The sequence below is a fragment of the Cupressus sempervirens genome, chromosome 9, assembly GCF_028749045.1.
Source record: "Cupressus sempervirens isolate cs-2001-9-10 chromosome 9, ASM2874904v1, whole genome shotgun sequence".
In the NCBI taxonomy this organism is placed as follows: domain Eukaryota; kingdom Viridiplantae; phylum Streptophyta; class Pinopsida; order Cupressales; family Cupressaceae; genus Cupressus; species Cupressus sempervirens.
This window is the reverse complement of record NC_143126.1, coordinates 711477625-711492767: the sequence shown is the minus strand read 5'-3', so window position 1 is coordinate 711492767 and position 15143 is coordinate 711477625. Positions and strand designations below refer to the sequence as shown.

The following is a 15143-nucleotide window of genomic DNA, read 5'->3' as shown; positions in this document are numbered from 1 at the left end:
ATTTATTAATGATTAAAATAATAGACTTAATCCTAATCCAAAAGTACTCAATAATTAAATTCTAATTATATACTTATAATACTTGTTAATGTTAGTATCTAACACAGGTATGTTAATATCTCTGAATAGATTAACATATTTGATCTCTGGTTATATATATATATATATATATATATATATATATATATATATATATATTATTATATCTATATACCTATAGTTTAAAATAATATAAATGATATATATATATATATATATATAAACTAGTATTAAGTAATTATTAATAATTTGGACCTTCAAAATAATTTTTAAATACTATAAGATAGGTGATTTATTATGAAGGATTATAAATCAGAAGGATATAGGAATTAGCATTATTTTAAAGAATATAAATATTTGACAATATGATACATTGCTTAAATTATATCTTGAGTTGATGTGATAATATTTCGCTGAATATTAGTGCTTGTGAATTGGTTGAATATAAATGCAATTCTTTTGAATAGGAACTAAATCTGGGCTTGGGATTTGCCCAAAAAGGTAACTTTTGTATCAATCTGCAGTTGATTATATTGATAAGTAACTATCTTGTTATTATAAAGGGGGGGAGATATCTGACTTGAACAATAAAATTGATTCTCCATCTGCACCCTTATTGGCAAGTTCATCTGCCAATGAGTTACCTTCTCGATAAATATGACTGATATTGATCTCCTCGAAATGCTCTATTAAAATTAACACTTCTTGGAGTTTTGAATTCAAGACCCAATTTGGGGTCTTTTTTTGTCTGATAGCATTAAGAACGACTTGAGAATTGCCTTCAATGTGGATTTTGGGGAGGCTTAATTTAAGACAGAGCTGAAGACCCTTCTCCAAGGCTTCAAGTTCTACCACGTTATTGGAAACAGGAGGAAGGGGGGCAGCTAGCTTTGCTACCCATCTGCCATTCTCATCATTTAAAATACATCATACCCCAGCTATACCCAGGTTCCCTCTCGCTACCCCATCAAAGTTCAATTTGTGCCAACCTGGGGGAGGAGGGACCCATTTACATTTTTCCCTTGCCTCTTTATTGCTTGCCGCATACACCAGTGGTGGATTGATAAGGTTGGACCATAATTTCTTCATAATTCCATCCCAATATGAGAAAGATCCTTCCACATGTGCTGTCTTCCTCAAATTAGCATTCATTACTTCTACTATTGAAGCTTCTAGATTTAGAATAAATCTACCTAGATTTCGCTCTTGATCTTTAAAAATACGACGATTTCTTTCTTTCCATATTTCCCATACAACTATGGATGGGCAAATATTCCAGAATTTGCTATAAACCCCATGTCCCATATTTGTGGGTCATGAACATAGGAGCCCTTTAAGAGAATTTTGTAGAGGGGTAGCCTAGTTTAGTCGGGACTTGAGCCATTCCCAGCAATTTTGTGCAAAAGGACAGTTGAGAAAGAGATGATCAGCATCTTCATTGTTCTGTTTACACATGACACACCAATTAGGACCATTTATACCAAATCTAGCGAGTCTGTCTGCTGTTAAAGCTCTATTCTGAAGGGCAAGCCATAGAAAGAAATCGGCCTTAGGAAGACAAGTTGTATCCCAACACATTTTTAATGGGATCTCCACCGAGTTCCATTGCTTTGAATGAATAATAGCTTGATAACCTTGTTTCACGTTGTATAATCCATCCTTTGAACCAGCCCAAATAAGACTATCTGGCCTTTCAGATTGTTTTATTTTCCTATTTGAGATGATCTTTTTGAAGGCTACAACTGATTCCAGATCAAGATCTAAATCATCTATTGGTTGCCATCTCCATCGAAGTTCCCCATCAATCAACTCTTTAATTTTGTAATCTTTGACCTTACTACCCCACAATGATTTTAGCCTTATTATTAGGTTTTCTAAATTGGGAGGTGTGTTTAAAGGGGGGAGCCCATCCCAGGAGTCTTCCCAAAACAAGGCTTTATCTCCTATAGCCACGTCCCACGTTAGGTATTTGCTGATAATACCCCTGCATTTTACCATGAAATTCCAGCATTCCGACCCTTTCGGCAAATTTCCCATTCTGAACAGTGATTCTGGCTTCGTTGGATCCAGATATTTATGATATAAAATTTTAGCCCATTTGTGCTCATGTTCTTGGTATAATCTCCATACAAGTTTGGCTCCTAGAGCCTCATTTTGCCATTGTGGTTCCCTCAATCCTAAACCTCCATATTCTTTAGGTTTGCATAAATTGTCCCATTTAATGAGAGCGAGTTTCTTATCATTTTCCTTATCCTTCCAAAGAAAATTCCTAAGTTTAGATTCGAATCGCTTGGACATCCAATTTGTGAGAGGAAGACATGCCAAAGGGAAAATCGGGATGGCTGAGAGGACAGATCGTATCTTAGTAATCTTACCAGTCTAAGAGAGCCATCTATTCTTCCAGCTTCTAATCCGCTTATCCACCTTTTCAATCATATCCTGCCAAACTTTGATGTGTCTCGAGTTCTTTTCCAGGGAGATACCCAAATACTTACAAGGGAACATACCCTTTCTATATCCCATAATTCCACATATCTTGTTTTCCATTTTTGGAGAGGTGTTCATAAAGAATATTTCGGATTTATCTTTATTAACCTTCTACCCTGAAGCATCCATATAATTTTGAAGTATATTTTTTAAAACCCATAGCTTCTTGGATCGAACTCTTGCCAGGTAAAATAGTGTCATCTGCATACTGTTGATGGGTAATGTTAGGGAGGTTTCTGGTAACAGAAATCCCAGAAATCTTTCGAACCTGATAAGCATAGGAGACTGCTCTACCGAAGGCTTCAACCATTAGAATTAAGAGAGAGGGAGATAGAGGGTCTCCTTGCCTAATACCCTTGGAGATTTCAAAGAAACCTTCAGGAGTCCCATTTATGAGAACAGAAATCTTCGGAGTTGAGATAAACTTAAATATTAGATTTACCCATTGACGTGAAAAGCCAAATGCTTCTAGAACTTTGCATAGGAAACGCCAATCAACCATATCGTAAGCCTTTTGTGTATCTAATTTCATAAACATACATGGTTCTTTATCTCTGGCAGCCGAGTGAATAGCTTCCTGAATAATGAGTATGCCATCCAAAATGGATCTACCTGGAACAAAACCTGTTTGTTCCTCAGAAATCAATTTTGGCATAATTGCCTTGAGTCTATTGGCTATAACTTTTGAGAAAATTTTGTAAATAGTGTTGCACAGAGCTATAGGGCGGAAGTCTCCAAGATTTTTTGGACATTCCTTCTTCGGGATAAGTGTGAAGAATGAATAATTGATTTCAGCTAGCAAGGATCCACCATTTCTTGATGCTTCAATTGCTCTCCATAGGTCTTCTCCAAGTATATCCCAACATTTTTGAAAAAAGAAAGCTTGAAACCCATCTGGACCTAGAGATTTGTCTGGACTCATATTAAAGACCACAGTCCTTACCTCTTCCAATGTTATTGGTCTATTTAGATTTTTATTTTCTTCTGCTGTAACCAATTTTGGAATAAATTTGAGCATTCGGGCCTGTGCTTCCCCATTAGACCCTTCATAATTATTTAGTAAATTTTTAAAGTGAGAGACTATCGTGTCTGCAATTTCTGTAGGATTTTCTGTACACAAACCCTGCGGAGTCGAGATACTAGATATCTTCTATAGAGATCGATTCTGAATAGTAGAATTGTGAAAAAAATTTGTGTTTCGATCTCCCTCTTCCAACCATTTCTCTCTGGATTTTTGTCTCCATAAGGTTTCCTCTTTAGATAAAATATCTTCTTGTTTCATGAGGAGCTCTTTTTCTAAAGTATATTTCTCATAATTCATGCCATATTTTATAATTTCCTGGTTCAGGTTTTTCATTTTATCTTCAACTTCCAACTTTTTCTTTAAAAATGTTGTTGAAGTGTTCTTTGTTCCACCTCAAAATGTTTTCTTTCAACAATTTGAGTTTCGAAATGAAAACGAACATTCTGGACCCAACGAAGTCCGCTTGAGTCCACCATGTCTTAATCAGTTCTAAAAATTTTGAATCCTGAAACCACATCTTTTCACACTTAAAAGGATTTCTCTGTGGTTTAGAAGGTTTTGAAATCTCCAAACATACTGGGAAATGATTTGATCCTGCGAAGGGAAGAATGGAGGATTGGGAGTTCTTATTGTAAGAAGAGATATTTCCTACAATAAAGAATCTATCTAACTTTTCTGCAATATAATCGTTATCCTTTCTTCTATTATTCCACGTGAATATACCATTGCTTGGAGGAATTTCTAATAAATTAAATTTGTCGATCCATACTTTGAATTCTATTGATGATAGCGAGAGATGTTGAGTACCCCCTATTTTCTCATTTAAACTTAAAATCGTATTAAAATCACCTCCTAATATAATCAGACAATCTTTGTGTTCTGAAATAACCATACTTAATTCAGCCCAAATAGTTTTTTTCCTATTGTATTATTAGGACCATACACATTGATTAGGATGAATTTCGTATCTGATTTTAGGCTCTGTATACTAGCACACATCCAATTATTGTTATTAACTAAATAAGTTAGACTAACTTTCTTAGGGTTCCAAACAATTCCTAAACCCCCCGAGGCACCTATTGCCTCTATGAAGATTGAACCCCACATTCCTAACATTTTGTTAAATTTGTCTCCTTCTGCTTTATTTAGTTTTGTTTCCTGAATTAATATTATTTTTGAATTAATTAAATAATAAATTATTTTTTTAAGAGTGCTTTACATAAATAATTAAGTGGAAAAAATAAAATAAAAAAGAAATTTATTTTTTTCAAAAAGGGCTTTAAATGTGCATGAAAGAATTAAATAATTAAGACATTCATATTTTAATAAAGCAAATGAGTTTTAGAAAATTAGAGAATAGAAACCCTAGTTAGGGTTATGACTCTTTATTAGAGGGTTTGTATTTCACTTTTTGACACATAGGTTTTGGGAGAACAAGTTGGGAATTAAAGTGAAAGAATTGTTGAAAGCTTAAGAGTATTTGGATTGCATGTATTCACCAGATTGTCTAGAATTTCAACTGTCAAATTGAGGTAGGGTTTGGGAACTCTTTTGTAGAATTTTTTGTTGGAATATATGTTTACCTCATGTCTCTCATGTTGCTGAAATTTATTTGTTGAAATTTATGGAATGAAATATGTAGAATAATTTTGATTTGCAATTAGCAAATATAATTTGATTTATGCTTTGTTTGGAAATGACTGTCAAATGTAAACTATAAGATTATGCTACTCAAAATTGATTTAGAAAATCTAGATATGAGAAACCAGTAAAAAGTCAACATTAAATTTTAGAGGAAAATTATTATTATTAGCTAGGGTTTGAAAGAAATTATTTAAAAAGTGGAAGTTAGTATTAATGATTTCTTAAGTCTAGTTAAACTACTAGTTGCATCTAAGTGATTATATATTTATAATTAAAGTGAGAAGTTAATAAATATATTTCTGTGGTTTTGTTATATTCTAAGAGAAATTATGATGAAGTTCACTATGTAATCATCTAGTTATCAATATTTAGTATTACGAGAGATATTATAAATAATTTAATTTAATTATAATTTCAAGTTTGAGTTATTTGCAGTTGCATTATGATTTAAAGGAATGTAAATATTAATATTTGACTTAAATTGAAGTCAAAATAATATTTTAAAAATGAAATTAATATTAATAGTCAATCTAACAATATAAGTCATTTATAATTTAAGATTATTTAAATAAAAAACATGATAAAATTGCATGCCATTCTATATGCAAAAATAGATTAACATTTAAATACGTATTCATTTAAATAAATCTATTAGCTTAACAATTGATGTAAACATGTATATTCTTACTTTATTGCTAAATACATCCTTATGGCTCAATTTGAACATAGAAAATGATAGGATTAAACCATACGGCTAAAAAACTACGCGTTTCTTATGTTTTGTTTAAAATCTCATGATATTTATTTTGTTATGGTTTCATGTGACTTGTATAATTGACCAAACTAGGATGTGCACCAGAGATTTTTTTGTGATTTCTTTTATGATGATAATTTGACTGGATGTCATGATGTATTTTATAATGTAAATTGAGCTTTATATTTATGGGTTTTATCTTTAATGAGAATTTATGTTAACTTGAGTTTTGAGAATGAACTATTATTTTTGGGTTGCCTCTTATGGAACCAAATTTGATCAATATGACTTTTGTCATATGAGACACAACTATAGTTTGTGATCTTTGGAAAGGTTTCCTGGATGCATCTTATGGGAGTCACTTGCAATAGGGGTCAGGCCCCAAAGTGGTTGCTAGGGAAACTCATTGTAGGTTGTGTAATAGGTGATAACATAATAATTTAAGATATTTAGACATGTATTAAAAAGATAAGTTAGAGATATTGCCTCACCCATGCCTTGAATGTGTGTATAGGCAAAGGATGGGAATAGGATAATACCTAGTGAGAGGTATGACTGGTTTCCATCATCTTCATGAGAGGGTATTCTGGTTCCTTGTGGAACATGTTGAGGGTCTAGGTTTTAGAGTGACTAGTCCAGGGTAACACAACACTTGAGGGTTTAGGGTCTAGTGAGAGACTAGTGTAGGGTAACTTAAGTAGTTGACCATGTGATGACACTCCCTAGCATGTATCCTAAGTCTCCTACGTGGATTTTATATTTGCCTCTGGTGGTGTACTTGTGGATGTTACTTTTGGTGGTATATTTATTGTGAGTTGATACTCATTATTGAATCTTAACTATACTGGGTGGTGGGCGTTTATTGATGACAATTATTTATTTGTTGGTTATTATTGTTTTTGACACTTGACATTTGATTTAGAAGTGGTTGTCTTTTAGTGTTGTATTTCTTTGATTTCAGTATTTGATATATACTTGGTATCATTTGTTGACTCTGGTATGTAGTGTTGGAATCGGTTGAGTGTCTGTTCAACTTTGGTTATCTTTGTTTATCAATAGTTTTTGTACCATTAAGGTATATTTGGATATTAAAATTCCTTACCTAGGATTGATTTTATGATTTGATATTCATATGTGGATCGTACATTATCTCCACAACACAGTAGGAGTGAGAGCCTAATTAGGTGATCACATAGTCAAGAGGTAGTGACTTCTTACCATATGGGTCCCCCATGGATTGGCACCGATGTTGAATGTTTGTTGATATGATTTTACCTTTATCATTCTTGTTCTTATCCCAAAGATTTATATTCAAATTTTGTATCTATGTATTTATGTATCTTGTAGTTTGAGATCCTACAGGATGATGTTTCGTATTTTGATATACTTGTATTTATTATTGCAAACATTGTGACATGTGTAGTGGATGTTATTATTTGGATGTACTTTATCATATCAGTTGTTCATATGTACGTGTGTATGAGATTATGTATTTTTTATTTATTTATGATTATGGACATTGTACTTAAGATTAACATTAATTAATAAAACTATATTAAATGTGACTAAGCATGAAGGAACCCATGAGGAATGGAAACTATATTTATAATTGATTATGTGTACTTGATGTGTATATGTATATTGTTTTTTCATTTTTATCTTATGTTGTACAATTTTTATTTTTATAAATGTTCAGTAAAATATTGTAACATAGTAGGTTAATTTATCTTGGGTTTTCGAGTAGGGCATTACTACCTTTTTTGTTATTCCTATTTCTAATCAATGTCAAGTTAAGCTTGGTATTGCATGGCTTTCTTCTACATATGTTGTAGCTTCTTCTATTCATAAGTGCATTAAATTTCTCCTTATTGGAGAAATTGTCACCATTAATCATTCCCTTTATAATTCATCATGTCCTCAAGATTATGCTTAGATTGATTTCTATTTGTTACATCTTCTTGCAAAAGCACCTACTCATCCTGGTCATCTTTATCACCAATATCAAAAATATAAGGTAGCCAAGATTGTTGAGCTTAGTCTTCCTAAGGGTCACTCCACTACACCTATCTTACCTTCTCCATTTCTCCCTTCCACTTCTAAACTTATTTTACATTCTATGTCTACCCCTTCAGCTACTATACATGATCTTGTTGTCATCCCTTCTTCACAACTTATAGTAGTTGATCCTAATCCTTCTAATTCATCTTTTAAAACCATTTGTAACCAACATATTTGTTAGCATATCAAGAACCATCAAGCTAAAGATAAGGCTAAATCTTATTCTCTTGCTTCTCAACCTGTGTCTTTTTCTCAATCCATACCTTCCTTTGATCAAACTATGTATGGAGGAAGCTAAACAAATTAATACTATGCAAATGGATAAACATGACTATTTTTTTCGTATTTTAAATTCTATTAATCTTGATGTGGAAGATAATCTTGATGATGAATATGTTAGTAGTCATGAAGATTTGATTAATATGTATAATGATTTGTCTAGAATGCTTTTTATGTATCTTACAATCACTTCGACCATGGTGACTCCCATCAAATTCCTTGCTTGGAACTAGTTTTGATTCCTACCATGTTAGATATTGTTCCCCTGATGAGTCATTATCCTTCCACTAGAAATTTAGACTAAGATGGAGGTGGGGGGGGGGGGGGGCGGGCAACATGGCATGCAGAATGCTTAATGTGGACTCTTCATTTAGCATGGTAGTCTTTGTGTTCTTGGGTTGTTCTTTAGAAACTCCTTTTGTACTTTTGTTATATGTTATGATTAGATTGCTTTAAATATTTCTTATTTATTTTTTTAGCATAAGAGGATAAAGTGATCAAACCTATGATACATCTTCTTCTATTTGTATTTATTTTTTTCTAAATGTTGTACCTATATTATTGCTTGTTCTAGTGATCTTGTATAGTCTTCTTGGTTACTTATGATATGGTAGCACCAATTCTTTTTGGTCTCCATGTTATTGGCCCAAAAAGAATATTCTTTGCAACTTTACGTGTCATTTCCTCCATTATGTTGTAGTTCTACTTCCTTTATGGAATGATGATATTTCATGCTTGATATAATATTACATATTATCATATAATTATACTGACCCTAAAGTTGGTATATCCTTTTGTGTTCTCTCTTTTTGTCATGTACTCATTTCTCTTGACATGTTTCTCTTCTTGAGGGCACCTCACAGCATAAATATTCTTTAGTGGATGCATGTACACTTTTTCTAAAGTCATTCTCCGTTGGCCCCAACCACAGGCCAGTATATAGAGATGAGAGGGGTGAGGGGTGAATCAATATACTTACTAGTTTCTATTTTTCACCTCATATCTTCTTCTCTTCTTCTTAGGTTAGTACAAACAATAGCTTAACTAGTTAGGCTCAATAAAAACTACATCACATGAAAATACCAACACATAACATAGTATTTATCTTGTGGTGACCCAACTATGGTAGAAACCATGGTGTGTGAGTCGATCCTTACAAGTTTGTACTCTTATGAAGTGTTCCCAGTTAAGAGCTTATCTCTATTAAAAGATTACAAAGATAATGCAAGGTGTTACCTTGCTAGGGGATTTTATGAGATCTATTAGGATTTTACTCTATTAGGAGTGGCTTGGTTAGAGGAATTTGAAACATAAGTTAAAGTGTCACCTTGTGAAGAGATTTATACAAAGAATTTGTTAAGGTCACCCTCGATGGTATTTGCTATTGCAAAGGTAAGTAAACAACAATGAAAATGATCTAATAGTTTTAGCTACTAAAATTATCTTGGTATAGATCCTAGGTTGGTTCTCTTGACTATTCTACAACTGTGCTCTACCTTCTCTTGGATTTGCATCTTCAGTCTCTAATCATTTGTGTGCTTTCTTGATTTTAGGCACATGATACTCTTTGTGCTATTGAGACATTCTCTCCTCTCCTTGGCACAATAGTCATCTTGAATGATTTATCTCTCCTTTATGACTCTTCCTTTATTAATGAGATTCTACTTTAGCTTGGCTCTTCTGGCTCTTAGGCTAATCACTTGGCAATCTAACCTTCTCTCCTTCAACTTTGTTTTCTTTTATACTTTTCTTATTTCTTCTCTTGGAACATTTTTCTTTAGAATTAAAAAAAAATTGAATTCCCTCCCTATTACCAACTCAACCACCCATTGTAGTGGCACATTTATCTTGTCAGGTTGTGGTGTGTTCATACAAGAGTCATAGGTGCCATGTGTCTTTGGTGACTTGCATCTGCTGGAAAGAATTCAAATTTTAATTCTTTTGATTTCTCCTTGATCCTTTCACCCATCATTATTAAATATGACATTGAGTCTACTCTTTTCCTTCTTTATAACCAGACAATCATGGGTATTCTTCTTTATGTTGTGTCATCTCGTTACTCTATTTGTTATTCCTATAAATTATCTTCCTTATGCTTGTGTGGCCTTCACTTAACACTTGGCATGTTATAATGTCTAAGTGGATTAGCTTCTTCATTGTTTCCACTTAGGTTATCATTGTTGCTTCCTTTTCTTTTGAGTTAGGGTCACACATTAGTGTGCCTTAGTGGTTGTACCACTCTACTAGCTAAATTCTTTGCTTGTGTTGCCAATAATAAAAACACCATTGATGACTAAGTCTACCTATCTTCTTACCAATTAGTCTTCAACACTTTAGGCCAAAAATCTGTTCCTTTGGAATGATGGAAACACGTAGTAATTTTGTTTCTTTTGACATTTTCTTCCTTTATTATCTCCCCTTTAGATAGTGCATTTTCATGCTTGATCTTTTATGGCCTATCTCTATCTCCTTTCTCTCAACATATCCCCCTTTGACAACAATACCAAAGGTGACTGTCTTTCCTTTCCTATTATTTTCCTTACCACTCCCCCTATGGAGTAGTCCCATGTCCTCATAAATCAACTTTGAGCTTGTTATATTTTGTGATTATGGATTGATGCCCTTCTGGCTTGGCTTAATTTAGGGTAGATAGGGGTAAGACCCCTAATCTTTCTTGCAAATATTCAAAAGTATCTTTTTGAGGAGGTATAGTAAAGATATCTTCTAGTTGTTCCTTGGTTGGTACATATTCCAACATAACCTCTTTTTCTTGCACTTGTTCCCTTAGAGAATGGTACTTGATGGATGTGTGCTTGGTCTACAAGTGCATGACCATATTTTTGGAAATATTGATAGTGCTTGTGTTATCATAGTTGATCACTATTGGTTACTCCATTTTCTCGTGAATTACTTTAAGTAATTATTTGATCCAAACAACTTGAGTGTAATTCATGGCTGCAACAACATATTTTGCTTTTGCAGTTAACTATGATATGAAGTTTTGTTTCTTGCTAGTCCAAGCCACCAATTTTCCTTTAAGGAAGAATGCACTACTAGTTGTGCTCTTCATGTCATCTATGTTTCTCACCCAATCAACATTTGTAAAGACACTAAGGTTAAATTTACCTTTGTGAGGTGCCATAGTCCATATTCTTCATTATCCTTTAGATGCTTGAATAATCTCTTTACAACTACCATGTGTGATTCCTTTGTGTTGGCCAAGAATCTAGTCACTAACCCAAGTACTTGTGCTATGTCTAACCTATTACCTATTATGTACCACATACTATATTTTTCCAATCATTGACTTGTAAAGTGTCTTGTTCATTTAGGGCTTTATCCTCTTTTGATAATTTATAGTCGATTTTCATTGGAGTGCCTATCGGTCTTACATCTTACATGCCAAATGTCTTAAGTATTTCTTTGACATAATTGGTATGCCCTATGAAAATACCTTCTCTTATTAGAGTGGGGTTTTCATTGCACCAAAATATCAATCTATCAATGCCCGATACAACTGCTCAACTTGTAGTACACAAGAGGCAATTAAGCCCTTGTCACGAATCCTGAGGGGAGCACTAAAAAAATTTCTAACAATCTCCCCCTCAACGTCATCCGAGGGTCTACGGATTCAAACCTGTGACCAAGCTCTAATACTACTTGTTAGAGTGGGGTTATCATTGCACCAAAATATTGATCTATCAATGCCCAATACAACCACTCAACTTATAGTACACATAAGGCAATTAAGTCCTTGCCATTAATCCCGAGGGGAGTGCTAAACAAATTTCCTTGTATTGAAATCTCTCCCTCTATCATCAACTTTCATCTTCTGAATAGGTTACAAAATTATATTCTAATCAACAAACAATCCAATCATCCTTATGAATCCCTCTTGATCACTTCTTATAACTCCCTCAACATTATCTCCCTCTTACTAGGTAGATGTAATCAGTAGGTACACTTGTACACTTTCTCCCTCTTACTAGGTAGATGTAATCAGTAGGTACACTTGTACACTTTCTCCTTTATCTCTTACTCCAAAACCTTTATCTCCCTCTTTTTCTTAATTACTTTATCTCCATCTTTGACAACAATGCCAAAGATATATGGCGAACGAGTGGGAACAGGGGAGCTTTGGACATGGGTGGCAACGACTACCTACAAATGGATGGGGTAACCACAAAAAAATGTTGAAGCATGGTCTGGTTATCGTCGACTGGAATGAAGGTTTTATGGGCATCAAGCTAGACACAAATGGCCCTTTAACCATTATCACAACTTCTAGAAAATGATTCCCTACCACCAACAAAGTAATCAGTTTCATCCTCTACAATGAAGACAAGATAGATGTAATGAAAGATGGTGAAACCAGTCATAAGGAGAACAACTAGTCTACAGAAATTTTGATAGATATGATTTCACAAAGATTGCACACAAGTTTTATTGGCCCAAATAGCAGCAACAAACTAGGGAGGTGGAGAAAGTGACAGAAAAAGACATGGCCCAAAGCCCAGCAGAGGATATCACCTACGGGGTAATGTCCACTATCCACATAGAGAATGAGAAATGGCAAGGATCAATAGGGGTTTTAAAAGAGAGAGCATTATTTTTTCAAATGGTTAGGTCCTTGGCCCTCAGTTAGAATGATAAGGATAGGATGCAAAGCCATATGGGGTAAGGAATGTAGACTGAAAACCCTAACAAATGGCTTTTACATGGGGTTGGCACCAATTAAAGCAGATAAATGGGAAATTTTAAATAATGGCCCTTACCTATTAGAAGGAAAAGGCATTTTTATGAAGGACTGGGAACCAAATTTTAATCCAGGGAAAGAAAAGTTGTAGACATTTCCTTTATGGATAAATCTCTACAATCTACCAACAGAGTATTGGGGAGAGGAGGTATTGGCAGAGATAGGGAACATGATTGGATCTTATGTAAGAGTAGAAGAAGTTCTAAATATTAAGGACTCCTCTCACCCAAGGATTCTTATCAATATGAAGGAAGGGAACCCATGCATAGACTTCATCACTCTGAGCACAGAGAATGGAGTGTGGAAACAACCAATAGAAGTATGGGAAGGGGAATAAAATCAAATCCCTGAAGAAGCCTTACAGGACATAAAATTTATGAAAGGGAAAGGGTTAGAGGTGGATAAACTTCTAGAGATTTTGGAATGGAAGGAAGATTAGCTGGTGAAAGAAAACTACTCACATTTAAAGGTTCATGGTAACAATCACTGTGAAAACCAGGGGCTACAAACCACAAAAAAGTCAGCAGTGACGGAGAAAGTTAATTTGGAAAATGATGTCAGGGAGCAAGAGGATAAAGAGTTCTCAACTCAAGTGGTGACAGAAACCCCTTGGGAACTATGGGTTAAACACATAAATCAGGAGCAAGACAAAGAGGCAAATGAAATGGCTAATGTCACTCCTGCAAAGCTTATGATGCATGAAAAGAATAGAGAGGTTGCACAACCTATATTTTCAAAAGATGGAATAGGTTAGATTATGGAAACTCCATTGGAAATGCAAGTTCACAGTGGTAAGATTATGATGGAAGAGGAAAACCAAATCTTCAAAGATATAGAAGTATCTCCTAACAGGAATTTAAGTGAATCCTTTGAGGAAACTATGGAGAGTGGTAGTTTGAAGGAAGGTGAAGATTCATCACACTCCAGAAGAAGAAGATAACATAAATGATCTCGGCCTTTTTGAATGCCCAGGAATTCAGGAGGAGAGAACAATAGAGAAAACAAGTTCAAAGAAGAAGAAGCCAAATGTAGGGAGCAAAAAGAAAAGGGGCCCTAAATCTATTAGATTAAAGTTGGAGGTGGCAAGAAAGGATACAAGGCAATCAAAAATTCTGAGATCAGGAAAAGTTTTAACCTTTTCCTAGGTGTAATGAAAACCTTATCATGGAATGTCAGGGGCTGCAATGCCTCTAACAAGATTCGATTGATCAAAATATGACTTGATCAATCGAAACCGGACTTAGTGTTGCTTCAAGAAACAAAGATAAAGGAGGAGAATTTTTCTTTTTTCAAAAACACATTCAAAAGATAGGAATGTTTGCTATCAGGTGCTCAAGGGGCTTTAGGAGGTATGGCCATTTTATGGAAAGTAGATGCTTTAGAAATAACTGATTTTTTCTTGGATAGTAATTGGCAATGGGCTAGAGTTAATGTTAAACAATTACACTATTCTTTTTCGGTTTTCAATGTTTATGGCCCAAATAAAAATGTTCAAAAAACAATCTTATGGCAAACTCTAGCTGCAAAAGTGTAAGTTATGGTCAATGAAGTAGCAATCCTTGGAGGGGATTTTAATGCAATTCTAAACCTAGGCAACAAAAAGGGTGGGAAAAGATGGATTTTAGAAAGCCAGAAGGATTTTAGCAATTTTGTTAATGATAGTGGTCTAATAGAAATTCAGTTTAGAAAATGAGATTTCACATGGACAAATAGGTGAGAAGGTTTTGTGCATATAGCAAAAAAGTTGGATAGATTTCTTGTGGTAGGTAATTGGGCATAAGCAGATTGGTAATGTAGAAACAAAAATCCTCCCTTTTCAAGGCTCAGATCACTTCCCTATATGTTTGAGGATCCAAGATGGAAACACTCCAAACAAGTGTCCTTTTAAATTAAAGGTAATGTGGATGACAATAGAAGGTTTTGCATACCTTATTGCTGAATGGTGGGAAAATGCCCCAACAAGAAAAGGTAATAAAGCTTTCTTTTTTTCAAGAAATTACAATTTCTCAAGGAAAAGCTGAAGATTTGGAATAGAGAACATGTTGGTAATATCTTTGATAAAAAATGAGACGTAGAGGACAAACTAAGAATTTTATGTCTTA

The 15143-nt window shown here is 34.1% G+C and overlaps 1 protein-coding gene across 1 annotated transcript; it reads right to left on the bottom strand.

Annotated features, from left to right (window-relative positions):
* Window positions 1-1398: 1398 nt before the first annotated feature.
* On the bottom strand, window positions 1399-3448 carry LOC149540699 (uncharacterized). Its single transcript, XM_089802733.1, has 2 exons — window positions 2635-3448; window positions 1399-2381 (listed from the first exon to the last, which is right to left on the bottom strand). The coding sequence occupies exons 1-2, from the start codon at window positions 3446-3448 to the stop codon at window positions 1399-1401; spliced, it is 1797 nt and encodes a 598-aa protein (XP_089658859.1).
* Window positions 3449-15143: the final 11695 nt, after the last annotated feature.